A 27440-nucleotide genomic window follows, 5' to 3' on the forward strand; every position below is an offset into this window, starting at 1 on the left:
TCTGACCGGAGTAGCATTTCACTTCCAACTACTGAATTGGGGAGATGTGACAAAGATTCATCATCAGACAATCCATAAAAGGGTGGAAAAGGGGTCAGCCAAGTCAGGAGTGTAGACGTCCCGTCCCGTGTCACTAAAACTGATTTCTCACATCATATCCCTAACACCATTAACATGACACTCACAATTTGAAGCAACACTACTGTCTACTGCATTTGTGATCGCCTTCTTCGGGGCGCTATGCATAAGCGAATTAGTCCCTCAATCCAAAATTAGCACCAGTGGAGGCTTATTACACCAGGACGTAGTCATAGGCAATAATGCAATACGTCTACGCATACACAAATCGAAAATGGTTCCAGCGGGCAGGGGCACTTGGGTACTTCTACAACCCACAAACGGTACACTGAGTCGGGTAACAATAGTAAAACCATATCTAACCATCAGATCACAAAGTAATTTGTTCCTATCACACATTGATGGGACGCCATTATCAAGATACCAGTTCCAAGCTATATTTAATAAATGCATAACATCGGCAGGGAACCACCCCAAAGATTACGGGACACACTCATTCCGCATAGGCGCGGCCACAGAAGCAGCAAGAGCAGGACTGTCAGAAACGGAAGTTCAGAGGATAGAGAGATGGTGATCCACGTGTTTGGCAAGATACATAAGACCGGACTTGTTATCCTAACGTGGTTTGTTTCTTTTACAGGTGACGCTAAGCCAACAGTGTGGGTGATAGGCCACTCGTATATATATTGGGCAGATTAAAGGGCGAAAGTCCGCCCAGGCGGGAGGAAATTAGAGTTTCATAATACATATTTCCACTGGAGAGGTATTAGAGGCCTGCTATGGCCACAGGTACTAATGGAGGTAATCAAGGTAGGGAGAGAGGCAAGATGTCTGGTCATCTTAGTTATACAGGCCGGGGGAAACAACCTAGGTCATCACAAGAGCGCATAACTAATGGCAATAATGAAACTAGACACTGAGCGCTTCAGAGAATTTTTCACAAAACTAGCTATAGTATGGTCAGAGATTGTGCCGATAGCGGTATGGCAAGGTGCGCGAGACATCACGGCCATCGAACGGACAAGGCGGGTAATAAATATTCGGATGGCAAAATTTAGAAGAGACAGAGGCGGTGTAGTGGTACGACACAGACAACTGGAAGGAGATAAAGCAGGCCTCATACGGCCCGACGGTGTTCACTTAATGGATATTGGACTGGACATATTCCTGTCAGGACTCCAGGACGGAGTGGAACAAGCGTTAAGAGTGATGGGTGGGGGTCAGAGTCCTGCATACGAGTACGCAGGATCCTCCGTGGCCTGGAAATAGAAAGGACATGTTGGAGAGTTACACTTGTTGGCCAAGATGCCGGAGTGGAGACCCAGGGCATGCTGCAACAAGCTGAATTATTTTAGAAATAAAATGTCTTTCTAATGGAATGAGTATAAAGAGTTAATAAAGCTGTGACCGATCCTCACCCATCCAGTTGTAAGAGTTACATTATTGTATTGTCAAGGAAAGGGGGGCGGTAGGGGGGCTGAGCGTCTGGGTTTGGTTGGGGGTCCCCACAGTCTGCCTAGGCTAGATGCATTTAAAAATTCTTATTAGATACACAGGCGGTGCAGCTTGCTTCGCAGCTGGGCTACTACGCCCAAAGTATTGCCTAGGCTAGATGCAGTTAAAAATTCTACGCTGACTAGCAGACACTGAAGATTTGGAGCAGACCTCTGAGTAAACAGCTCTTCAGACTCAATCATCTGTGTTACCCCAAGCCATAGTGTATGTAGTTTCTTACAGTTAAAAGGGGGGGGGGGAGAGACCCAACCCACCTGGAATTGACGATGCCAACGTCACGTAAGACACAGCAAGGGGACTCCAGAAAGAGTTTCCATTTTTTCCCAAAATTGTGGCACAGACACCACTTAACCCTAGAACGCATACCTGGGGCCTCGCAGTCCCGCCCTGTTAATTGTTTTCTATTTTCTGCAAGATTACTTTAGTTAAAATTTTGAAACTCTAGGTATTCTTCATGTATATAGTTGTTTGTCATTTGAGTTTGAGTTATTCAATGTTATTTGCACACGGGCCTAAAAGGCCCCAGGTATATGAAAGTGTAGATTTTTATGGTCATGCGTTCTAGGGTTAAGTGGCATCAATTGCCCCACAGTTGCTTAAAACGGTTGGTGAGGTGATATTACCAAATCCTCAAGCTTTTAGCCTCCCAAGGATAACACAGGATTAGAAAAGTCCTTGCGAATCCATGATTTGTTCATCTTTATGAACGTGAGTCTGTCTACATTCTCAGTGGACAGCCGCGTGCGCTTATCTGTCAGCACACCATCAGCAGCGCTGAACACACGTTCAGAGAGAACACTGGCTGCAGGGCATGACAAGATCTCCAAGGCGTGAGTGGCGAGCTCCGGCCATTTTTCCAGATTGGAATACCAAAATGAGCAAGGGTCCAGTGACACAGTCATGGCTTCGATGTTCACTTGGAGATACTCCTGCACCATCCTCTCTAGGCATTGACTATGTGTCAGACTTCTTGTCTCCTGTGGCCTTGCAAAGGATGGTCTAAAAAAGTGGTGAAACGATTTCACAAAATTGCTGTTACCAGCAGATACTGTGTTACTGTTACGGTTTGAGTGATGAAGACTCGACAGTCCCGCGATTGGCAAGTTAGAACTGTGAGATTCACTTCGTGCACCACTGGTGTTTTGTGGAAAAGCACATGTAAGATTCTGCAACAGCGTCTGCAGATACTCCTGCATGCGTCAATCCCTTTTTATGGCAGGAATTATTTCGGCAAATTTACTTTTGTACCGGGGATCTAAGAGTGTGGCAACCCAGTAGTCGAGATTACTTCGAATTCTGCAATCTGAGGGTCATGTTGCAGGTAGTGCAGCAAGAAGGCACTCATGTGTCTTGCGCATCCAGGAGGACCAAGTCCTTGTTGTGTTGGTAGCGAGGTAAGAATCATGCTTCTTTCCTCTGCCCTCTCCCCCCAACCTCGCACAACAGAAATGTGATCAAGGTCTCCCTCATCTGATGAGTCTTCCATGCCCATCGCCAGTTCATCCTCCACTTCTTCCTCGGCTCCTGCACCTTCCTCAACAGTTTGGCTGCTACCATGCGCCCTGTTTAATCCCTCTCCCCCACCCTCCCATGCCTGCCTCCTTGGTGCTGCCAACCGTCTGGACCTTGGAGATGTTATCCCTTCCGCATACGACTCCTCCTCTACTTCCTCCACCTCCTCTTGTCCGACCACCTGACTCTGAATTCTGTTTAATGTGTGCTCCAGCATGTAAATCACCGGAATAGTTATGCTGATAATGGCATCGTCGTCAGCACTAAACATCTTCGTCGCCATTTCAAAACTGTGCAGAAAGGTGTGTGGCGCCCCTGAGGGTGCAGTCACCACAGAGTTACTGCATCTCACCCAGAGGTGTGGTATCTCACCCTCAGGTAAGGAAGGCGTATGGCTCGGGACCCTAACACCTGCATCCAACACATACCCGCAGTGGGGTTAGGGCGAGATTGCTCCTAAGGGAGAGCACAGTCCCAGGTCCCTAGCTGGTGGGAGGATCCTATGTAGTGGGTGCTTGGGGGAGCAGCTTAGGGGAGCACATGACAGGGAGAGTATAAATAGGAAGCCATCTTAGAAAGAGCAAGCCAGTCAGAGGAGGAAAAGTGACAGGAGCAGAGGCTCGGCATGAGCTCTGCTCCGGAGGCGGGCCTAGCCTGGGAGGCCCAGGACTGAAGGAGAGAAGAGAGGAGTGGGAGCAGGAAGGCTCCAGGAACCGAAGGGACCCTAGGGCTACGGGCTGTGCAGAAGGCCACCTGTACTCCCGCTGCTACCAGGAGGTAGAGAGGTCAGGCCAGATAAGGGGAACCGGTCCCTCAACTAGAGGAGAAACAGCAAGGCTCAACTAGAAACCGGAGGCTGCAGCATTTCATGTACTGCAGGCAAAAGTCCACACCAGTCTCACTAAGAAGGTAGCCGCATAGGACCCAGGGGACGGAACACAAGTCGCCCGCCAAGGCCCGAGGATACCGGATAGAAGTGTCACTGGGTGTGAGGTGCAGGGAGAAGGCCAGAGAAAGGACACACAGAAGGGGGTCCTGCTAAGTACTCCGGAGCTATCTGGGGGTGGACTGAGCCCCTCACTGAGTACGCACAGCACGACGGGTGAGATAGCTCTGGTACCTGTAATCTGGACTGCAACAACTGTGAGTAAAGATCTTGGGACTGCATCACACGGACTCTGTGTTCATTACTGACTCCCTGCACTACAACCACCATCATCCACCCACACTGCCCTGAAGCTACACTCTTCCTGTGGTGAGTAATAATACCATTGCAGCAAAACCACCAGCTTCAGAGGACTGTTCCGCAGCGGCGGCCCCTTTGGCTGCACTCCACAGGTGGCGTAGTCGGACATTATAAAATCCATATATACAAATTACCGTTGCATTGACCGCCCTGGGTCACGGACCGGGTCACCGCCACAGTGACTACAACCCCCAGCGTCTACCGGCCCGTCTCCGGGTACCCCACGGCCCAGGGGGCGCGTCAACTTCATAGGTCCCTGATCTGAGACCACTCCTGCTGTGTGATTTGCCCCACCTCTGGATCTCGTTGGCCCAGGCTATACGTCAGAAACTACTGCACCAGGGCTTGTCGGTGCTGCCACAGTCGCTGCAACATGTGCAGAGTTGAATTCCACCGTGTCGGCACATCGCATTTCAGCCGGTGAACTGGCAGGCCCAACGACTTCTGTAGAGATGTAAGTCATTGAGCTGCGGGATGCGAACGGCGGAAGTGAGCACACAGCGACCGTGCCCTCTGCAGAAGGCCATCTAGTCCGGGATAGTGGGCTAAAAATTTATGGACAACCAGGTTCAACACGTGAGCCATACAAGGCACGTGTGTAACATTGCCCCGGCGAAGGGCCGCACCCAGGTTTGCAGCATTGTCGCACACGGCCTTCCCTGGTTGCAGGTCCAGTGGAGACAACCATTCATGAAACTGGGTCTCCAGAGCTGACCACAAGTCCTCAGCTCTGTGACTCACATTTCCCAGACATTTCAAAGTAAACACTGATGCCGTTGAGCCCTGCTGCCAGCATAGTAAGGAGGTGCGCAGTTAGAAAGCAGGTGGCATTACCAGACAGGCTTTGGGTGCAGGTGGAGGACCGAGAGGAGGTTGAGGAGGCAGAAGCAGTGGAGGAACTTCTAGATAAAGAGGATTGACGTACAACTCGCGGGGACGGCAAGACTTGGACAGCAGCCCCTTGTCCTGCTGTCACCATAGTTACCCAGTGCCCTGTCAGCGACATGTAACGCCCCTGTCCATGCCTACTCGTCCAAGTGTCTGTGGTGAAATGCACCCTGTCACACACAGAGTTTCTCAAAGAAGCGGTGATGTTGTGTGCGACATGCTGGTGGAGCGCAGGCACACCTTTCTTTGAGAAGTAGTGCCGACTGGGCATCTGGTACTTGGGCACTGCGACGGACATAAGGTCTCAAAAATCCACTATGTTCTCCAGGCGGAAAGGCAGCATTTCTGTAGCCAACAGCTTGCAGATGGTGAAATTCAACCTCTTAGCTTTCTCATGGCTAGGAGGAAATGGTCTTTTACTTGTCCACATCTGAGGGACCGAGGGCTGGCTGTTGTGCTTTGACGGGGTTGAGTAGGGTGTCCCTGGCAAACTGCCGGTCTGTGAGGAAGATGCAGGCGGACATGTTAGGTTGCCTTGATCCAAAGGTGGTGCTCTCGATGTCAGAGAGCTCTCAACACCAGCAGGTGTTTCTACTTCCCAATGAACTGACGACCTGCCAATCACACTGGCTGTTGCAGGTAAAGAGGTGGCAGGTCTGCGTCCAAAAACATGTGTGACTGCTGTCCCCCCAGTCACAGAGGATGAAGAGGCCGCGGATGCACAAGATGGGGCAGACGGTGGTTGGCCCAGCCTGCTAGGCCGCATTGTAGCACAGTGAGCTTCCCACTGCAACTTATGCTTCATATCCATGTGACGGTACATGCATGAAGTACTCAAACTATGGATTTTTTGGCCTCTACTTAGCTTTTGGTGACAAATATTACAGATAACACGAGTTGGGTCATCCTTATCGATCTGAATAAATGCCCAGGCTATGCAAGGCTTAGAGCCCATGCGACCTGAAGAGCCACTACGACTTGTGGTCAGAGGCGGAGTTGTGGTTGAGGATGCAGTTGTTGACGTGCTTCCAGTACTCCATCTCTGTCCAGGAAGGCGCAACCTAACCTCGTCGTCAATAGCATCTGTGACGCCCCGCTGCGCTTGGTATCACAGATCCTAGAAGAGTGTATTGATGGAATCCTCCACAAGAGGCCCCCATAAACATTCACACATCTCCACCTTCCACCTCAGACCAGCAGAGGGAGCCCGTTAGGGATATAAATAGGGAAGGTGGAGCTAGGCAGTTCAGTTCCTCTGAAGAGTTCCTGCAGTAGAGAAGCCTAAGAGAGGTCAGTCTGCAGTGGAGCTCAGTCTAGTCTAAAGAACTCAGTTAATAGTTCAGCAGTGGAGCACGAGGCTCCTGCTAGCTAGATTCAGGGAGCCCAGATAGAGCTTAAGGTGTGCCGGCGTCATAAAATCGGTGAAGCGCGGCAAGCTGCCGTTAGTGTGTATAGCCTATTGAGGGCCCGAGTAGGCCGAAGGCGAGTGGCGAGTTAGTATATAAGGGGCAGAGGAGCTTAACCAGCTCACCCCGAAGCATTTACCGGACACCGGATCCGAGCTTACCGGGATCTCTATGACCCAGTAAGGCATAACCGGAATCCCTGGAGAACTACAAGTCCCAGGATCGCTAAGGTGATGATACGTAACAGAGCCAGGAGACGCTTAGGCCCCGCCTACTGGGAGCGTGAACTTCAAGAGAAGGCCCTACCACAAGGTCAGCCAGCGCAGGACAGAGACAAAGTTAGGCCTAGCCCCAGGCAGGTCAGAAACTTACTGCGCAGAGGCAAGAAACAGGAGGCCCTACACCCGCTCATTGGGGAGGATCCTGATATGCACCCTTCACCCTACAGTGCTCCAGGATGTGCCTGAATTTCCTCCAGTAAAAGGTACTGAAGTGACTACCGTGTCCGTTTCCATTCTTGCTCTGACCCAGCTGGGTCTCGCCTGTCCTGCATTCCCCCTGCATACGCTGCCCTGAGACCTAGCTCCACCTGTGGGGAGCTATACCATCGAGCTGCCTTATCACGGGCCTCAGTGGACTGCTGCAGCACTGGTGCTTCTCACCAGATACCACAGGTGGTGTCACAAACTCTTATAAAATTAACAATTATCCACCCTTTTAAAGAGTGACCCCAGGGTACGGGCCAGGGAGCCGACCACCGCGACATCCCAAAGGCCAGGCAAAGGCCCGGGTGACCTCATCGACTGGCTGACTGTGGGTTGACAGTAAGTGGGATCTCCAACCTTGTCATCATCACCCTGTGTGTTATCACACCCGTCGTCCTCAAAGCCAACCTCTTCCTGCCCTGACCGAAAAGTCAAGTTGTCGCTCCAATCAGGTATTTGAGTCTCATCATCGTCTTCATAATTGTCTCCACCAACAGGAGTTACAGTTTGGGAACGAGGGTCTACATTATGCTCAGAACCTTCTTCATCTGGTCCTGGATCCGACTTATAAAGATTCTGGGCATCAGTGCAGATCATTTCCTCGTCTGGATTAACAGAAGCTCTGGAGCAGACCTCCGTTTCCCAGGCTATAGTATGAGTAAACAGCTGTGCAGACTCAACCATCTGTGTTACCCCATACTCAGACGGGCAGCTGGAGACTTGGGAGCTGTGAGGAAGCAAGTGCGATTGGGGTGACACCTCTGAGGACTGGAGTATTTGTGATGTTGAAGTTGAGGTGGAGGAGAGCCCACTTGAAGGAGCACTTGATATCCGCTGAAGCACCTGCTGTTTTTGTGCCTCATCTGGAATTTGTAGCGATGGGCGTGTCCGTAACAAAGGGATCGTATCACATTGTCCACGAAAAGAAGTCGACATGTTAGTTTGGCTGGAAGATGGTCTTTCTTCTGCAGATGTTACTCCCCCCCCACCGCGGGGGGCTCGACCCACCAGCGGACAGGCACCAGTATTAGGAGAGGGGGGCTGGCCGTCAGGGTCCACCGCGGCTCTGGCACAAACCCGGCGACACGGAGGTGGCACGGGCAGGAACGGACTGGCCGTGTCAGCTTCTCACTTTTTGGATTTTAGAAGGGCATGACATGCCTATATCTGTGTCTCCCCCTCCTTTTACTCCTCCACCTCTTTTATTTTCGCATGACTATATGTACTTGTCACTTTTCCATGTGTTAGTTATGTCTTCTGAGCAGTTTGTCAGCTTTTGGACACCTTTGAAGGTGTTTTCTATGTGTTTCTATGTGTTTTTGTTTGCCTGCCATTGGTTTTAACGGTGTTCGAAGGTGTTCGACGAACAGTTCGACGAACAGTTCGGCGAACACACGGGTGTTCGACGAACCGAACCGAACTCGAACACTACGGGGGTGGCTCAACACTACTCCTAAGTCCTCCATAAAGAGTAGCATACGCTCTGCTGAGTGCTCCTGTGTTCTCTACAGAGTGTCATATCTCGAGAAGAACAAAAGGATCATCAGTCTGAAATCAGACATACTGCATCCTTATCTCCCTATACATCTTTTGGGGCAGAGTCGAGAGACCCCCATACACATTAGACGGTTGGCTGAGCCTGCTGATATCAGCAGATTTGGCCAACATTAATCTACTGTGCATGGGGTCTTTACTATACAGGCTTGTCCTCTGGGCCCTCCTGCCAATTCTGAGAACAAAAAATCTATGGACACAACTGCTGCTGTGCAGGAAAAATTCCTAAATTCATACCAAGTATTTCTGGAGGACCCAACCCCTAAGGATCAGGAAGTGATGACTTATTTTAGCAATATGCCAGAAAATCTAACAGTGGGAAAACTCCCTTAGGTCTCATTCAGACATCCATGTTTCACGTACATGCTGTATCCTTGATTTTCACATTTCACTCTTTTCCATTATAGTCCATGAGGCTGTTCACATGTTCATGTTTTTTTGTGGACCATATGTCTGCACAAAAATCCCGGAGACATGTCTGTTCTTTATCAGCGTCACAGATGAAAATTACCAATGCAAGTCTATCGGTCTATGAAAATCATGTACATCACATGGATGGCATTTTAGCATGCAGTCAGTGGGCTGTCCATGATTAAAATTGTAAAAGATAGGAGAAATGTATTTTTTTTATTTATCCATACGTGAAAATCACTGATGAAACACTAATGATAATAATTGACAAGGACCAAAACTTTGATGAAACGTGGATAAAAAAAATGCTGACACTCGTACGATTTGTTTTGCATACATGAAAAAGTGCTGCGGAATATGTTGGCGCTATATAAATAAAAATTATTATTATTATTATAAATTATTAAAACACAGACATCTGAATGAGGTCTTAGAAATATTGTAAGTGTAGTGCCCCAAAGATGTATGTGCATGCCCCTTTAAGATGCAGCAGAGCCAGCAGCTACCGCATTATGTCTGCACAATGATCATATTCCCTTTACAGATAAAGTACAGAATTTTTTATATATGCATAGAGTGATGTACTTTGCAGAACACAATAACAGATTACCAATGATTTAGCCTGCTTTCCATATATGGCAATAAGGTCATATGTAGGGTTGAGCGAGTATGTTCTATCCGAGTATGCTCGGCCGAGCTCCGAGTATTTACAGCTGCTCGGTGATATGGTTGAATCGCTCCCGTGTGCATGATTTGCAACTGTTTGACAGCTTTATTACATGTGAGGAATGTCTATTTCTTACACATTCCTCCCATGTAATAAAACTGTCAAACAGTTGCAAATCATGCACACGGTAGCAATTCAACCATATCACCGAGCAGCTATAAATACTCGGAGCTCGGCCCGAGCATACTCGGCGAAAGGGTTAATAGAACATACTGGCTCAACACTAGTCATATGGTTAGACCACATGTCAAGGTCCTGAGCTTAGTTCAGTGTGTGCTCAGGGAAAAAGAGAGAGGAGGAGACACTGTGTGGTGTCTGGTCCTGCCTGTGATAAGCTGAGGAACAGGTATAGAAGCTCAGATATCTGGTGTATGAGAGACCACAGTCACAGTTGCACTCAGCTGTGTGATAAGGACTGTACAGATATGCAGAAACTAGGACTCAGGAGTCACTGCACCGTTTATGTATCTGCATTATCATACTGAAAAGTAACTGTGCTTGCTGCATTGAAATAGAAACGCTGCTGAATCATCTGTCTGGATTTATTTACCTGTGTTTGTTTGCTCTAAGAAAAGTTTATCAATACCCTATCCTTCTCTCTGTTTTTCTGGACTGTCGGGTGCACAACATATCACACCAGGAAACAGAAGTTAACACAGTGCACCCTGGCGTCACGAACTACATTGTCTTTTACTTTTATTCCTGCCTTAGTGAAGTGGTAATACTAGCACACCACACGTGTGTGACCTATGGCAGGGTAGCGCATCACTGGCATTACATAAGCACTAGTGATGAGCGAGCACTAAAATGCTCGGGTGCTCGAAGCTCGGGCCGAGTTCACCATGATACTCGGGTACTCGACCCGAGCAACGAGCCCAATGTTAGTCTATGGGAAACTTGAGCATTTTTCTGGCGGCCCCCCCTGCGGTCTGCAGAAGGTCAAAAATTGCCCAAATCGATAGGAACAGTGCTCAATGAAACTTGTCAGGCAGGCAGAATATATAGGCTGACAGGCAGGCAGGGTATATATGAGGGTGCATGAAAAACATAGCAGGGCATTTGGAACACACTAGTGCCCTCTGATTTTCACGCACCCGTCTCTTTAAAAAAGCTGGCAATTCAGCAGCCGCGTACAGTTATAACATCGGTACTAGTGTTGAGCGAGCATGCTCGACACTGCTCGGTACTCGCCCAAGCATCACGCTACTCGGGATGTTCGGCGAGCACCGAGCATTTCCGGGTTACTCGGGCGGGAGCTCGGGTCTCCGCCCTGCATGTTTGGCGCTCGTTACAGAGCCAATGAACATGCAGGGATTGCCAGCCAGTCACTGTAATGCCGCAGCCATTACAGCGTCACCTCGAGTATTTAAAACCGGGCGCCGCCATCTTGGACACAGTCGCTCCGGATTAGACAGTGTAGGGACAGCACTGCTGAGCTAGGGAGAGATTTTTTCTGCGAAATAGTTAGTGTAGGGTCTGTAAAGGCTGCCAGAACAAACAAACAGTCCTTCTCAGGACTAATATCCATCCCAGATATCAATGGCAGGCAGGCTGTATAGGAGACGCAGTAGTTATACCTGCAAACGCTGCATTACAGTCCTGTGTGCTCCTGTTTCTGAAATTGCTGGACTTAGCTCCAGCTCTCGGGGGCCAGTAAAAATCCTCTTTTTTTCATCTAAATCCTCTTTTTTTTCCTCCTTCACACTATACAAATACCCATCTTATTAACCTTTTGCTGTCCCCCCCCCCCACCCCAAAAAAAAGTGTGTCTCTGATTTTTCAGACACAAATATATCTGTTGAAAAGAGTCTGGTATAGGCCACAGAAACAGAAGTGTGGTTTTGCATTTCCATGGGTCAAATCTCTGTAGTATCCATTTTTGGGCCTTTTGTATCGAAAAAAAAAACAGTTTGAGTGTGTCGCTCACTGTTCAGCCGCAAATATATACATTTAAAAAAGTCTGGTATATACCAGTAAATTATAACTGTGGGTTTGCTGTTCCACGGTAAAAAAATCTCTATTATCCTGCTTTTCGCTTTTTTGGCCTTAAAGAAAAACAGTAGTGTCTCCTGACTGTTCTGACACAAAAATATATCTGTTGAAAATAGTCTGTTGTATGCCCGACAAATCCCAGTGTGGTTTTGCATTTCCACGGGTCAAACCTCTGTACTATCCAGTTGTGGGCCTTTTGTATAAAAATACAGTACAGACCAAAATTTTGGGCACACCTTCTCATTTAAAGATTTTTCTGTATTTTCATGACTATGAAAATTGTACATTCACACTGAAGGCATCAAAACTATGAATTAACACATGTGGAATTATATACTTAACAAAAAAGTGTGAAACAACTGAAAATATGTCTTATATTCTAGGTTCTTCAAAGTAGCCACCTTTTGCTTTCATGACTGCTTTGCACACTCTTGGCATTCTCTTGATGAGCTTCAAGAGGTAGTCACCGGAAATGGTCTTCCAACAATCTTGAAGGAGATCCCAGAGATGCTTAGCACTCGTTGGCCCTTTTGCCTTCACTCTGCGGTCCAGCTCACCCCAAACCATCTCGATTGGGTTCAGGTCTGGTGACTGTGGAGGCCAGGTCATCTGGCGTAGCACCCCATCACTCTCCTCCTTGGTCAAATAGCCCTTACACAGCCTGGAGGTGTGTTTGGGGTCATTGTGCTGTTGAAAAATAAATGATGGTCCAACTAAACGCAAACCGGATGGAATAGCATGCCGCTGCAAGATGCTGTGGTAGCCATGCTGGTTCAGTATGCCTTCAATTTTGAATAAATCCCGAACAGTGTCACCAGCAAAGCACCCCCACACCATCACACCTCCTCCTCCATGCTTCACGGTAGTAACCAGGCATGTAGAGTCCATCTGTTCACCTTTTCTGCGTCACACAAAGACACGGTGGTTGGAACCAAAGATCTCTAATTTGGACTCATCAGACCAAAGCACAGATTTCTACTGGTCTAATGTCCATTCCTTGTGTTCTTTAGCCCAAACAAGTCTCTTCTGCTTGTTGCCTGTCCTTAGCAGTGGTTTCCTAGCAGCTATTTTACCATGAAGGCCTGCTGCACAAAGTCTCCTCTTAACAGTTGTTGTAGAGATGTGTCTGCTGCTAGAACTCTGTGTGGCATTGACCTGGTCTCTAATCTGAGCTGCTGTTAACCTGCGATTTCTTAGGCTGGTGACTCGGATAAACTTATCCTCAGAAGCAGAGGTGACTCTTGGTCTTCCTTTCCTGGGGCGGTCCTCATGTGAGCCAGTTTCTTTGTAGCGCTTGATGGTTTTTGCAACTGCACTTGAGGACACATTCAAAGTTTGCCCTAAATTTCTTAAAGTAATGATGGCCACTCGTTTTTCTTCACTTAGCTGCTTTTTTCTTGCCATAATACAAATTCTAACAGTCTATTCAGTAGGACTATCAGCTGTGTATCCACCAGACTTCTGCACAACACAACTGATGGTCCCAACCCCATTTATAAGGCAAGAAATCCCACTTATTAAACCTGACAGGGCACACCTATGAAGTGAAAACCATTTCCGGTGACTACCTCTTGAAGCTCATCAAGAGAATGCCAAGAGTGTGCAAAGCAGTCATGAAAGCAAAAGCTGGCTACTTTGAAGATCCTAGAATATAAGACATATTTTCAGTTGTTTCACACTTTTTTGTTAAGTATATAATTCCACATGTGTTAATTCATAGTTTTGATGCCTTAAGTGTGAATGTACAATTTTCAAAGTCATGAAAATACAGAAAAATCTTTAAATGAGAAGGTGTGTCCAAACTTTTGGTCTGTACTGTATATATTTAAAATTTTATGGTATACCCCAGTAAACAATAACTGTGGTTTTGCCATTCCACGGTAAAAAATCTCTATTATTCAGGTTTTGGTATTTTTTCCATAAAGAAAAACAGTAATAGTTTATCCCTGATTGTTCTGATTGTTTAAAAGAGTCGGGTGTAGGCCAGAGAAATATAACTGTGGTTTTCCTCTTCCACAGTTCTAATCTCCTTTTTATTACTCTTTTTCCATTGATAGTGCGAGTGTAAGCCATTTTACGTCCTTTACAATGGGCAAGGCGCATGGCAAGGGACGTGGAAGTGGACGTTGTGGTGATGGTGCATGCAGAGGACGGGGCCGTGGCCAAGGTGAAAATGTGCCACAACCAACAGCCACATCTTCTCGCTCCCAATTCTTGACCGAATTACTAGGCAAGCACAGAACAACACCAGTATTGCGAACTGATCAGTGTGAACAGGTTATTAATTGGATAGCAGATAATACTTCGAGTTACCTGAGCACCACCGCCTCCAGTCTGTCTTCCACACGGTCAAATGTTAGTAGCCGTGAGTCTCGACCGCATACTCCTCCTCACCCTGATGCTCCTTCCTCCCACCATGCCGAGTGTCGTCAGACAGCAACTGATCCCACACTTGGACACTCTGAAGAGCTGTTCACTTGTCCATTTCCATATTTGTGCCCCTTGCCTGCTCTGCTTGAAGTGGTGGAAGAGGAGATCCCATGTAGCGATGCTCAAATATTTGAACAGCCACAGCCACAGGAAGTCGACGCTGGCAATTTGTCACAAGAGGTGGACGATGACGAGACACAATTGCCAGGCAGTGAGTGGATGATCTAGTAACTGACGCAACGTGGCAGGAGAACATGCAGAGTGAGGCCAGCAACACACAGGAGGAGGGAGGCAGAGTACCCCAACAGGCAGGAAGAAGCAGTGTGGTGGCCACAGACAGAAGGCGGGCAACCGTTCCCCGTAACACCAACACGAGGGACGTTGCCAGTACAAGCGGTCTTCCAGAGTCTGGAATTTTTTTAAAGACTCTGCTGATAACCCCAAAAAGGCCATTTGTACCACCTGCCATGCCAGCATCAGCAGGGGTGACAAAACTACCAGCCTGACCACCACCAGTATGATCAGGCACATGGCAGCAAAGCACCCGACTTTGTGGGGCGAACCCCAGGGTCCACAACCAGTGTCAGCGGGTGTCACCACTGCTTCTTCCACTGTTGTGCGTGCAATAGAACCCCCTGTTGTGAGTGCAAGGCAATCTCCTGTCCATACTGCATGTAAAGATGCCCCCTCCTATCAGTCTTCACTTGTTATGGCAGTTTCTCAAGAAACAGCATCAAGATCCACGCCCACGTCCCACCGCAGCGTTCAATTGTCCATATCCCAGACCTTTGAACGAAAGCGGAAATTCGCAGCTAACGCCCCACAGGCCACAGTCCTAAATTCGCACATTTCACGACTGCTTGCGTTGGAAATGCTGCCTTTTAGGCTGGTGGAGACGGAATCCTTCTGCAACCTTATGGCGGTGGCCCCAGCCGACACTAATTTGCCCAGTGTGCCATCCCCGCACTACACAAGCACGTGTCCCAAAACATCTGCCGTGCCCTCAACAACGCAGTTACTGGGAGAGTCCACCTGGCAACGGACACGTGGACAAGTGCTTGTGGCCAGGGACTGTACATCTCCCTGACGGCACACTGGGTAAACATAGTGGAAGCCGGGACCCAGTCGGACCTTGGGACGGAACACATCCTCCCCACACCGAGGATTGCGGGCCCTATGTCAGTCAGAGTTGCCCCCACAGTGTACAGCTCCTGCGCATCATCCTCCTCCTCCTCCTCATGCTCAGCCTCCATCTCAGATATCACCACATCAGTTACAAGCTGGAAGCACTGCAGTACTGCCTCCGCCAAGCGGCAACAGACTGTGCTGAACCTCATAAGCTTAGGTGATAAACCTCACACTGCTTGTGAGCTGTGGACAGCTGTGAAATAGCAGGCAGATCTGTGGCTGAGACCGCTGAACCTCTATCCAGGCAAGGTCGTGTGTGACAATGGCCGTAACTTGGTGGCGGCTCTGAGGCGAGGCGAGATCACACACGTACCATGCCTGGCTCATGTGGTTAACCTCGTGGTTCAGTGGTTTCTTAAATCGTACCCCGAGTTGCCAGATCTGCTCGTGAAAGTACGCCGCCTGTCAGCTCATTTTCGCAAGTCGGCTACAGCTTCTGCCGCCCTTGCTGTGTTACAGCAGCATTTGCAGCTTCCGGCACACCAGCTGGTGTGTGATGTCTCCACACGTTGCAACTCTACCCTCCACATGTTGCTAAGGATTTGTGAGCAGAAGAGAGCAGTTGTGGAGTACCAGCTGCAACAAGGCCGTCGATATTCAGTTCAGACTCCACACATAAGACCTCAGGAGTGGACCTGGATGTCTGACATATGTACCATCCTGACAAACTTTGAGGAGGCCACCAAGATGGTGAGTGGCGATGACGCCATCATTAGTGTCAGCATCCCACTTGTCTGTCTTTTGCAATTCTCTCTGCAGAGAATTAAAGAGGAGGCATTGCAGCCAGAGTATGATGAGATGGATCAAGAAGCCGTAGCGGGCGATTACACACAGCCCAGCCTTATCTCATCCCAACGTGCATTGGGGGACAATGAGTGAGAGGAGGAGGAGGAGGAGGAGGAAGAACAGGATCTGGTATCATGCGCTGTAGACGGTAGTACCTCTACAACTGTTATACCGTCGGTTCAGCGTGGGTGGCCTGAGGACGGGGGGGGGGGGAGGAGAGCATGGTCAGTCGTCATCTTGGTGAGGACATGGAAATCTTGCCCGTTACCAGTCTGGCACGCATGGCTGACTTTATGTTACGCTGCCTTAACTGTGACTCTCGCGTTGTCAAAATGTTGGGTGACAGTCATTACTGGTTGGTGACACTTGTAGACCCCCGCTGCAAGGAGAACTTTCACTCTTTTATTCCTGAGGTGGCGAGGTCTACAAAAATGGGGCAGTACCTGAAGGCCCTTGCTGCAGAACTGTTAAAAAAATTCCCATCTGAACACGCTAGCGGCAGAGGTCACAGTTCGTTGTTGTCCAACCAAGGCGTACATGCGAGAGAGACGCAACTCCAATCCAGCAGAGGCACACTGTCAACGTTCTGGGACAGTTTTCTCAGACCCTCCCTTCGGACAGACCCTGAGGCGCGGAGTACTCTCACAAGGAGTGGACAGTTTCAAAAGAAGGTGAGGGAGTACCTTGCCGACCGTACCAGCTTCCTCCGTGATTCCTCTGTGCCTTTTAGTTATTAGGTATCCAAGCTGGACACTTGGAATGAACTCGCTCTGTACACCTTGGAGGTCCTGGTCTGCCCTGCCGCTAGCGTGTTATCGGAGCGTGTTTTTAGTACCACTGGGGGAATTATAACTGATAAGCGCACTCGCCTGTCAACTGACAATGCTGACAAGTTGACCCTTATCAAAATGAACAAGGGCTGGATTGGGCCAGACTTCTCATCACCACCAAATGACAGCAGAGTAACATAAAGTCAAATCCACTGTGTTATTTCGGGAGGTGTATTCACATGCACCGATTCACACCCACACATGGGTATACGCTTCCTCATTTCGGCTGTTTTATGTTCTTCTCCTTATCTTCAGCCTCCACCTCCACTATACCACCAGGGTGACCGTGGTCCGTGTTGCCATTATTGAACGTTCCTCCATCCTGATTTTTGTCAGCTTTTGCTTGCAAGGCATAAGCAAAGACTGTGGGAGACCCACTCCCCAATAATGGGAATAATATTTTTAAGATGCTGTACTGTATGGCTCTTCCAAGGGGCATTAAAAGCGTCTTGTTATAGCACTCTGACCTCCACGTCTCTTCCGAGGGGCATTAAAAGTGTGTTGTTATACCACTCTGACCTCCACATCTCTTGTAAGGAGCATTAAAAGCATCTTGTTATACCACTCTGACATCCACGTCTCTTCTGAGGGGCATTAAAAGCGTCTTGTTATACCACTCTGACCTCCACGTCTCTTGTAAGGAGCTTTAAAAGCGTCTTGTTATACCACTCTGACCTCCACGTCTCTTCTGAGGGGCATTAAAAGCGTCTTGTTATACCACTCTGACCTCCATGTCTCTTGTTAGGGGCATTAAAAGCGTCTTGTTATACCACTCTGACCTCCACGTCTATTGTTAGGGGCATTAAAAGCGTCTTGTTAAGCTACTGGGACCTCCACAACTCTTCGAACGGGCATTGCATTTCCTCAAAATTTTTGGAAGCTTTTGCTTGGAAGGCATAAGCAAATACTATTGGAGACCCACTCCCCAATAATGGGACTAATGTTTGTAATATGCTATACTGCATGGCTCTTGTAAGAGGCATTGCAAGTTACTCCATCCTAATTTTTGGAAGCTTTTGCTTGGAAGGCGTAAGCAAATACTATGGGAGACCCACTCCCCAATAATGGGACTAATGTTTGTAATATGCTGTACTGCATGGCTCTTGTAAGAGGCATTGCAAGTTGTTCCGTCCTAATTTTTGGAAGCTTTTGCTTGGAAGGCATAAGCAAATACTATGGTAGACCCACTCCCCAATAATGGGACTAATGTTTGTAATATGCTGTACTGCATGGCTCTTGTAAGAGGCATTGCAAGTTGCTCCGTCCTAATTTTTGGAAGCTTTTACTTGGAAGGCATAAGCAATTACTATGGGAGACCCACTCCCCAATAATGGGACTAATGTTTGTAATATGCTGTACTGCATGGCTCTTTTAAGGGGCATTGCAAGTTACTCCGTCCTAATTTTTGGAAGCTTTTGTTTGGAAGGCATAAGCAAATACTATGGGAGACCCACTCCCCAATAATGGGACTAATGTTTGTAATATGCTGTACTGCATGGCTCTTGTAAGGGGCATTAAAAACGTCTTGTTAAGCTACTGTGACCTCCACGTCTCTTCCGAGGGACATTAAAACCGTCTTGTTAAGCTACTGTGACCTCAACGTCTATTCCACGGGGCATTGATATTGTCTTTTTATTCCACTGTAACTTCCACCACTCTTCCAGGGGGCATTAAAACCATCTTGTTAAGCTACTGTGACCTCAACGTCTATTCCACGGGGCATTGATATTGTCTTTTTATTCCACTGTAACTTCCACCACTCTTCCAAGGGGCATTAAAACCATCTTGTTAAGCTACTGTGACCTCCACGTCTCTTCCAAGGGGCATTGAAATGTTGTTTTTAATTACCTTACTTCTAATCTCCACGACTCTTCCAACGGGCATTGCATTTCCTCCTAATTTTAGTCAGCTTTTGCTTTTCAATGCAAAGGTGAAAACTAAGGGAGACCCACTCCCCAATAATGGGTAAAAGGTTTTTAGTACGCTGTAATCCACGTCTGTTTCAAGGGGCATTGCAGTTCCTCATAATTTTTGGAAAGCCTTCCATTCACTGCTTAGGCCAACAGTGCACAGGAGACCCAGTTGCTATAAATGGAAAAAAAGGTTTAGTTAAGGCCCTCTGACCTCCATGTCATTTCCAAGGGGCATTGGAGTGCCTCAAAATTTTTGGTAGGCATTGCACTCACTGTATGCCCTATAAGTGTGTAGCCGAACCGCTCCTACAAGACATATGTGGTTGACAGGCCTGATATTGATGTGAATGGTCCCTGTTCCTCCTGCTCTTTCTCCTTTGCCACTACCTCATCCATCATTTATCACCTGAAGCTTTGTTTTAACGGGAGTCATAGAACTTGGATAGTAGCAGGAAAACATCCAGCAATCCTCGGAGGAGGTAGGATATGCGCCTAAACACTGACCACCTCAGGCCTAGCTGCTACTACATACATACGCTTGCATTCCTTGAAAACAAAGCAGACGCTAACTTCTAACATCCTCATCATGCTCCTCACCTTGGCACTCTCAACTCCCCTGATGGAGAAGCAAGGGCCCACCGGAGGAGTCGGGTTCTCTGGTGGGCTCGTCCAATGCTGCCCAAATGCAGGCCAGTCTAAGAAAAGTGTGTGGGGATGTTCCGCGGAGAAATCAGGGCGGCTGGGGACCGTTCATGGACACCCGGCTGCCCACAGGCGGCTGGGGACCATGTGTGGACACCCGGCCGCTGGGTGGCTTGTGACCGAGTGTGGACACCCGGCCGCCCCCTGGCGGCTGGGGACCGTGTGTGGACACCAGGCCGCGGGGCAGCTGGGGACCGTGTGTGGACACCCGGCCGCCGGGCGGCTGGGGACTGAGTATGGAGACCTCTCTGCCGAAGCAGCCATGAGGTAGTGGCCAGCTTCGGCCTCCTCCAAACTAAAAGGCCCCATTTCAAGTGCAAGCTAGCAGTATGGTATTGCAGCCTGGGTGTGGGTGGGTGGCAGGTTGCACACTTACGCTTGCATTCAAAGAAAACAAAGCAGATGCTAACTTCTATCATCATCATGCTCCTCACCTTGGCACAAACAACTCCCCTGATGGAGAAGCCAGGGCCCACCGGAGGAGTCGGGTTCTCTGGTGGGCTCGTCCAATGCTGCCCTAAAGCAGGCCAGTCTAAGAAAAGTCTGTGTGGATGTTCCGCAGAGAAATCGGGGCGGCTGGGTACCGTTTATGGACACCCGGCCTCGGGGCGGCTGGGGACCATGTGTGGACACCCGGCCTCGGGGCGGCTGGGGACCGAGTGTGGACACCCGGCCGCCGGGCGGCTGTGGACTGAGTATGGATAAAAGGGCCGCCGATGCAGCCATGACATGCTAGCCGACGTCTGCCTCCACATGCCTAAAAGGCCAAATTTCAAGTGTAAGCAAGCTAGCAGTATGGTATTGCAGCCTGGGGGTGGATGGGTGGCAGGTTGCACACTTATGCTTGCATTCCAAGAAAACAAAGCAGATGCTAACTTCTATCATCATCATTCGCCTCACCTTGGCACAAACAACTCCCCTGATGGAGAAGCCAGGGCCCACCAGAGGAGTCTTGTTCTCTGGTGGGCTCGTCCAATGCTGCACTAAAGCAGGCCAGTCTAAGAAAAGTCTGTGTGGATGTTCCGCGGAGAAATCGGGGCGGCTGGGGACCGTTTACGGACACCCGGCCGCCCCCAGGCGGCTGGGGACCGTGTGTGGACACCTGGCCTCGGGGCGGCTGGGGACCAAGTGTGGACACCCGGCCGCCCCCTGGCGGCTGGGGACCGAGCGTGGACACCAGGCCGTCGGGCGGCTGGGGACTGAGTATGGATAAAAGGGCCACCGATACAGCCATGACATGGTGGCCGGCGTCTGCCTCCACATGCCTAAAAGGCCCAATTTCAAGTGCAAGCAAGCTAGCAGTATGGTATTGCAGCCTGGGGGTGCGTGGGTGGCAGGTTGCACACTTACGCTTGCATTCCAAGAAAACAAAGCAGATACTAACTTCTATCATCATCATGCTCCTCACCTTGGCACAAACAACTCCCCTGATGGAGAAGCCAGAGCCCACCGGAGTAGTCGGGTTCTCTGGTGGGCTCGTCCAATGCTGCCCTAAAGCAGGCCAGTCTAACAAATATCTGTGTGGATGTTCCGCGGAGAAATTGGGGCAGCTGGGGACCGTTTGGGGACCGAGCGTTGACATCCGGCCGCCGGGCGGCTGGGGACTGAGTATGGATAAAAGGGCCGCCGACGCAGCCATGACATGGTGGCCGGCGTCTGCCTCCACATGCCTAAAAGGCCCAATTTCAAGTGCAAGCAAGCTAGCAGTATGGTATTGCAGCCTGGGGGTGGGTGGGTGGCAGGTTGCACACTTACGCTTGCATTCCAAGAAAACAAAGCAGATGCTAATTTCTATCATCATCATGCTCCTCACCTTGGCACAAACACCTCCCCTGATGGAGAAGCCAGGGCCCACCGGAGGAGTCGGGTTCTCTGGTGCGCTCGTCCAATGCTGCCCTAAAGCAGGCCAGTCTAAGAAAAGTCTGTGTGGATGTTCCGCGGAGAAATCGGGGCGGCTGGGGATCGTGTGTGGACTCCCGGCCTCGGGGCGGCTGGGGACCGAGCGTGGACACACGGCCACCGGGCGGCTGGGGACTGAGAAAGGATAAAAGGGCCGCCGATACAGCCATGACATGGTGGCCGGCGTCTGCCTCCACATGCCTAAAAGGCCCAATTTCAAGTGCAAGCAAGCTAGCAGTATGGTATTGCAGCCTGGGGGTGCGTGGGTGGCAGGTTGCACACTTACGCTTGCATTCCAAGAAAACAAAGCTGATACTAACTTCTATCATCACCATGCTCCTCACCTTGGCACAAACAACTCCCCTGATGGAGAAGCCAGAGCCCACCGGAGTAGTCGGGTTTTCTGGTGGGCTCGTCCAATGCTGCCCTAAAGTAGGCCAGTCTAACAAATGTCTGTGTGGATGTTCCGCGGAGAAATTGGGGCAGCTGGGGACAGTTTGGGGACCGAGTGTTGACACCCGGCCGCCGGGCGGCTGGGGACTGAGTATGGATAAAAGGGCCGCCGACGCAGCCATGACATGGTGGCCGGCGTCTGCCTCCACATGCCTAAAAGGCCCAATTTCAAGTGCAAGCAAGCTAGCAGTATGGTATTGCAGCCTGGGGGTGGGTGGGTCGCAGGTTGCACACTTACGCTTGCATTCCCAGAAAATAAAGCAGATGCTAACTTTTATCATCATCATGCTCCTCACCTTGGCACAAACAACTCCCCTGATGGAGAAGCCGGGGCCCACCGGAGGAGTCGGGTTCTCTGGTGGGCTCGTCCAATGCTGCCCTAAAGCAGGCCAGTTTAAGAAAAGTCTGTTTGGATGTTCCGCAGAGAAATCGGGGCAGCTGGGGACCATTTATGAACACCCGGCCGCCCCTAGGTGGCTGGGGACCAAGTGTGGATACCTGGCCACCCCCTGGCGGCTGGGGACCGAGCATGGACACCCGGCCGCCGGGCGGCTGGGGACTGAGTATGCAAACCTCGCTGCCGAAGCAGCCATGAGGTAGTATCCAGCTTCGGCCTCCTCAAAACTAAAAGGCCCCATTTCAAGTGCAAGCTAGCAGTATGGTATTGCAGCCTGGGGGTGGGTGGGTGGTTGGCTGCATATTTGTGCTTGCATTGCAAGGAATGGGAGAGGTACAATTGAACACTGCCCCGGGACAAGGACTTGCACGGGGATAGTTGCAAGTCTGCATCTTCTGATGCGGCAAGGATCACTTCTGATGGGCACACTTTTAGGCAGTGACCTGGGAGTCAGAGATGCTTCCAGGGGTCTTCCCCATGCTGTCCCCATGTCTTTTCAGCACTGTATGCATGTGTCACACAGCACATGGCCAGATAAGGTTGTAAAATGTTAAAATGACATTTCCCGGTGAATGCATTTGTCACAGTTGAAAGCAATACAAAAGTGCAAAAACGCATAAAAAATGCTACTTGTGAACATAGCCCAAGGTGTGGAGGAGTATTTTTGTTTTTGGTTATTTATTTTACCTTATACACAAGTCTTTACCCTGGAAAAGAAATTCCTTCACATATTTTATTATGAGCCTGTAAAAGTGGCTTAATACCTCTGAACACGTTGTTATCAACAGTGACCTGGGGGTCAGAAATGCTTCCTGGGCCGATCCCCATGCTGTCCCCATGTCATTTGAGCACTGTCACTATCGTTTTGGGCACTTTTTAGGCTTTTTACAGACTGTTGGGGGTGCCGCCGCAAAAATGCTCGGTTCTCCCATAGACTAACATTGGGCTCGTTGCTCGGGTCGAGCACCCGAGTATCACTGCGAGCTTGGGCCCGAGCACCCGAGCATTTTAGTGCTCGCTCAACACTAATCGGTACCCAACAATTTAGAACAGAAAGAATAGAGAATCACACATACATTAGATAGATAGAAACATGTCAGTCATATACAGTATATAATGAGTACAGTGACAGTGTTGGTTATTATACTTGTCATTTAGTTTTAAAATAAAGGATTTATAAAAAAAAAATTCTAGTAATTCTAGTCTCTAGCGGAGGTTAAGCAGACGGCTGGGGCAGATGTTTGTAGCCTGGGAAGGGGGTTATACCCACAGAGGTTCCCAGGCTACTAATATCAGCCCCCAGCTGAATACCTAGCCTTTACTAGCTATTAAAATGGGGGACACCCGGCTGCAAAGGCTATGCAGACAGCTGGGGGCTGATATTAATAGCCCAGTAAGGGTGCCATGAATATTGACAATTAAAAGAATTCTCCCACACTGTCAGTAACGTACATGAGGTGAGCCGAGTTCATTTGACATGAACTCGGCTGATCTGGATGCCGTCGCAGTGAGACACTGCTTAACTTCCGCTAGAGACGAGAATTACGGGGGACCCCACGCCATTTTTTTGTAATAAATCATTTATTTTAACACTAAATGACAAGTATAGTAACCAACACTGTCACTGTACTTATTATATATGTGACTGACATGTTTCTAGCTATCTAATCTATGTGTGATGCTCTATTCTTTCTGTTTTAAATTGTCGGGTACCGATGTATGCCGCTGATGAATTGCCGGCTTTTCATGTTTCTCTGAGCACTGTTCCCATCGATTTGGTCAATCACTGTAATGCCACAACCAACATGGCTGCGGCATTACAGTGAGTGACAGGCAATCCCTGCATGTTGATTGGCGCTCTAAATAGCGCCAAACATGCAGGGAGGGGACCCGAGCTCCCGTCCGATCATCGCGCAAATAGTCGGCGAGCACCGAGCATCTCGAGTAGTGAGATGCTCAGGGAAGTACCGAGCAGTGGCGAGCATGCTTTATACACTGCCACGTTTTACCAGGGACATTATAGTCAAAGAAGAGGAAGAAAAAGGATATTTGTCACTTCTCAAAAACTTTGGATGATAAGACAGGGCAAGATAAAATAACCTGATAACCATTCTTAAGGCCCCGTCACACTAAGCGACGCTACAGCAATCCCGACAACGATACGACCTGACAGGGATCGTTGCTATGTGGTCGCTGGTGAGATGTCAAACAGTCAGATCTTCCCAACGACGCAGCAACGATCCAGTGACCCTGGTCGCTGCTACGTGTCAAACATAGCAAGATCGCTACTGAGGAATGTTGCGTCACAAAACTTGTGACTCAGCAGCGATCTCGCTAGCGATCTCGCGCTTAGTGTGACGGGGCCTTTATAAACCATCTTTTTATTTGTTCAAGAAATTTAGGTTTGATTTGGTGACCTATGCCAATAATTATTCCTTTTCAGGGAGACCCCCATGGAATACTTGAAGAAAATAAACACTTTTTGGAGAATACTGGGATTTATGCTCTAATTAGAGAACTTGACCAGCTAACCCTGAAAAGGAAATCTGTCGTTATTGAAGAGGTGAGGGTGGTTTTCTTTAAAACAGTGCAAAGCAAATTAACCATTGTCTATCTGCTTGTCTTTACCAGTGTTCCAGGGTAGACGATAAAAGCAAAATACTGATCATTTGTTTTGCATATGCAATTTTTTTGTCCATGCAAAGTCAGAAGTTATCTAAAATATGTACAATTATTTGCAATAGCTATTCACCTAAATTTTGTTCCACATTCTTTGTCAAATAGATTGAAAATAAATTTGTAGAATTTGAAAAATACAACATGGATAAAGAAAATGAAAATATTAGAATGGATGAAGAAACTGAAAATCGACAATTGGATGAAGACTGTGAAATCAGTCAAATGGATGAAGAAAGTGAAATCAGCCAAAAAGATGACAAAAGTCAAGGAGAGAATATTGGTTCTGCTTCCAAAAGTTTTATGTATGTACTGTGATAACTTGGGGATAAATTAGGTCTCGAGATTGAGATAGATGGTTGGCACACAAAGGGCTTTCACTATAGTTAAAGAGAACCTGACATCATGACTTTATAATGGACTGTACACTAGATCTTTTTTTCCGTCTGCTATTCCTCAGCCCCTCCACCTACTTATAGTCTTTGATGGCAGGTCACTGCTTTTTCGGTTAACTGCCTCCTCTGGTTGAAATCTCACGCTGGCGCCGTTATTGCCATTGGTGGTGCATGCACAGATTGAGGTTGCAATTGGTCTTCAATAAAAAAGCGCAGATTCAGTGCTTAGTTAAATGACTTCTGTGCATCCGCTGCACACTGCAATGATGGCACCTGCATAAGATTTGAATCAGGGGAGGCACGTAACTGAAAAAGCAGTGACCTGCCATTCAAAGACCGGAGGTAGACGGAGTGGTGGAGAATCACAGACAGGGAGAAGAAGACGCAGTGCACAGTGCACCGAAATCTAATTTGCAGAACATTTCAAATGGTAATTAAGAAAGAACAACAAAGTGGATTTCTGGTCCAAAGGTATCAATTTAATAATTATTACAGTGCCATTACAGCCATGGCTTTACTTTACATTACAAAATCGTGCTGACGGATTCTCTTTAAGAAGGTTGAAAACTGGTTGCTATCAACTTTATTGACTTAAAACACAGCAAAACAAGTACATCCCATAAAAAATAACTCCTGGGCCATTTAACTACTAGACCCTTCACAACACCCAAGCTGCACATGGTCTGAATCTACTGCCTAGAACCTTAAAACTCAACATAGTCCACAACATTCCTCAAAGTTGCATCTAACACAGGCCTTGAAACAGCCAAGTTTTCCATGTGCACTAAATTATACCTGTTTTAACAACTTAGGTAGCAGGCCTCTTTGTATTTTTTCACTTTCATCCTTTCCTTCCATGACCATAACATTTTTATTTTACCATTCACTTAGCTGTATAAGGGCTTGATATTTTTTAGGAAGAGTTGTATTTTTTAATAGCTGCATTTTATTTACTGTATAAATATTGATTAAATAAATTGTGTGGTTGAATTGAAAAAAAATATATAGCAATTCTAATATTGTATTTTGAAGTTCATTTTATGGCATTCACTGTGCGGTAAAAATGACATGTTCATTTTATTTTGAAGCTTATTGTATTAATTGTATTTATATAGTGCCAACATATTCCGCAGCACTTTACAATTCAGAGGGGACATGTACAAACAATTTCAGACATTACAGAGTAACACATAATTCAACAATTTAGACAAGAGGAGTGATGGCTCTTCACGGAAGCTAACAATCAAAGGGTAGCTAACAATAAAGAGTATGGGGATGGATGATAGAAAGGAGCAGATTCTGAAGAAAAATTAAGAAGGGAGAGACAGAGAACAGTTAAATTAGTCATGTGAGATGATAGGTCTGTCTAAAGAGATGTATTTTAAGTAACAATTAAAACTGGATTAGGGCATTCTAGAGAACTGGGGCATCATGACAAATGTCTTGGAGCCAGGAGTGTGAGGTTCAGATTATGGAGGATGGTAATTTCAGCAAAATGGAGAGCATGGGTAGAGTTATAGACAGAGATGAGAGAAGAGATGTTGGGCAGTGAACCACTGTGGAGAGTTTTGTGGGTGAGTGTAATAAATTTATGCTGGAGTCTGTAGCGAATGGGCAACCAGTGCAATGAATGGCACAGGGTGAAGGCATCGGTATAGAAGCTGGTGAGAAATATGGCTCTCCCTGCTGTTTGTCTAATAGGGGCGAAGTATAGAGAAAAGAGGAGAGGGTCTAAGACTGAACTATGAGAAAAGGAAGAGGAGCCAGTAAAAGATACAGTGAAGAAGCGGTCAGAGAGGTAGGAGGAGAACCAAGAGAGAGCAGTGTCCTTGAGACTGATAGAGCGGAGCATAGTGAGGTAGAGACGGTGATCCACAGTGTCAAAAGCTGCAGAGAGATCCAAGAGAATCAGCAGGGAGTAGTGACCATTACATTTAGTTGTTAGAGAATTTAGCAA

At 48.1% G+C, this 27440-nt stretch overlaps 1 protein-coding gene across 4 annotated transcripts in view; it reads left to right on the top strand.

Moving 5' to 3' along the window:
- The window catches only part of LOC141161763 (uncharacterized), a 647860-nt gene that overhangs the window by 427650 nt on the left and 192770 nt on the right, over positions 1–27440 (top strand). For all 4 annotated transcript variants that reach the window (XM_073647070.1, XM_073647060.1, XM_073647089.1 and 1 more), the window contains 2 exons: positions 24856–24975; positions 25197–25393. In XM_073647070.1, coding sequence (XP_073503171.1) covers positions 24856–24975; positions 25197–25393 — 317 coding nt within the window. The remainder of the gene's footprint in view (positions 1–24855; positions 24976–25196; positions 25394–27440) is intronic.

This window comes from Phyllobates terribilis, unplaced genomic scaffold (genome assembly GCF_046119375.1).
Source record: "Phyllobates terribilis strain yellow unplaced genomic scaffold, ASM4611937v1 Scaffold_1__5_contigs__length_1240528914, whole genome shotgun sequence".
Lineage (NCBI taxonomy): Eukaryota > Metazoa > Chordata > Amphibia > Anura > Dendrobatidae > Phyllobates > Phyllobates terribilis.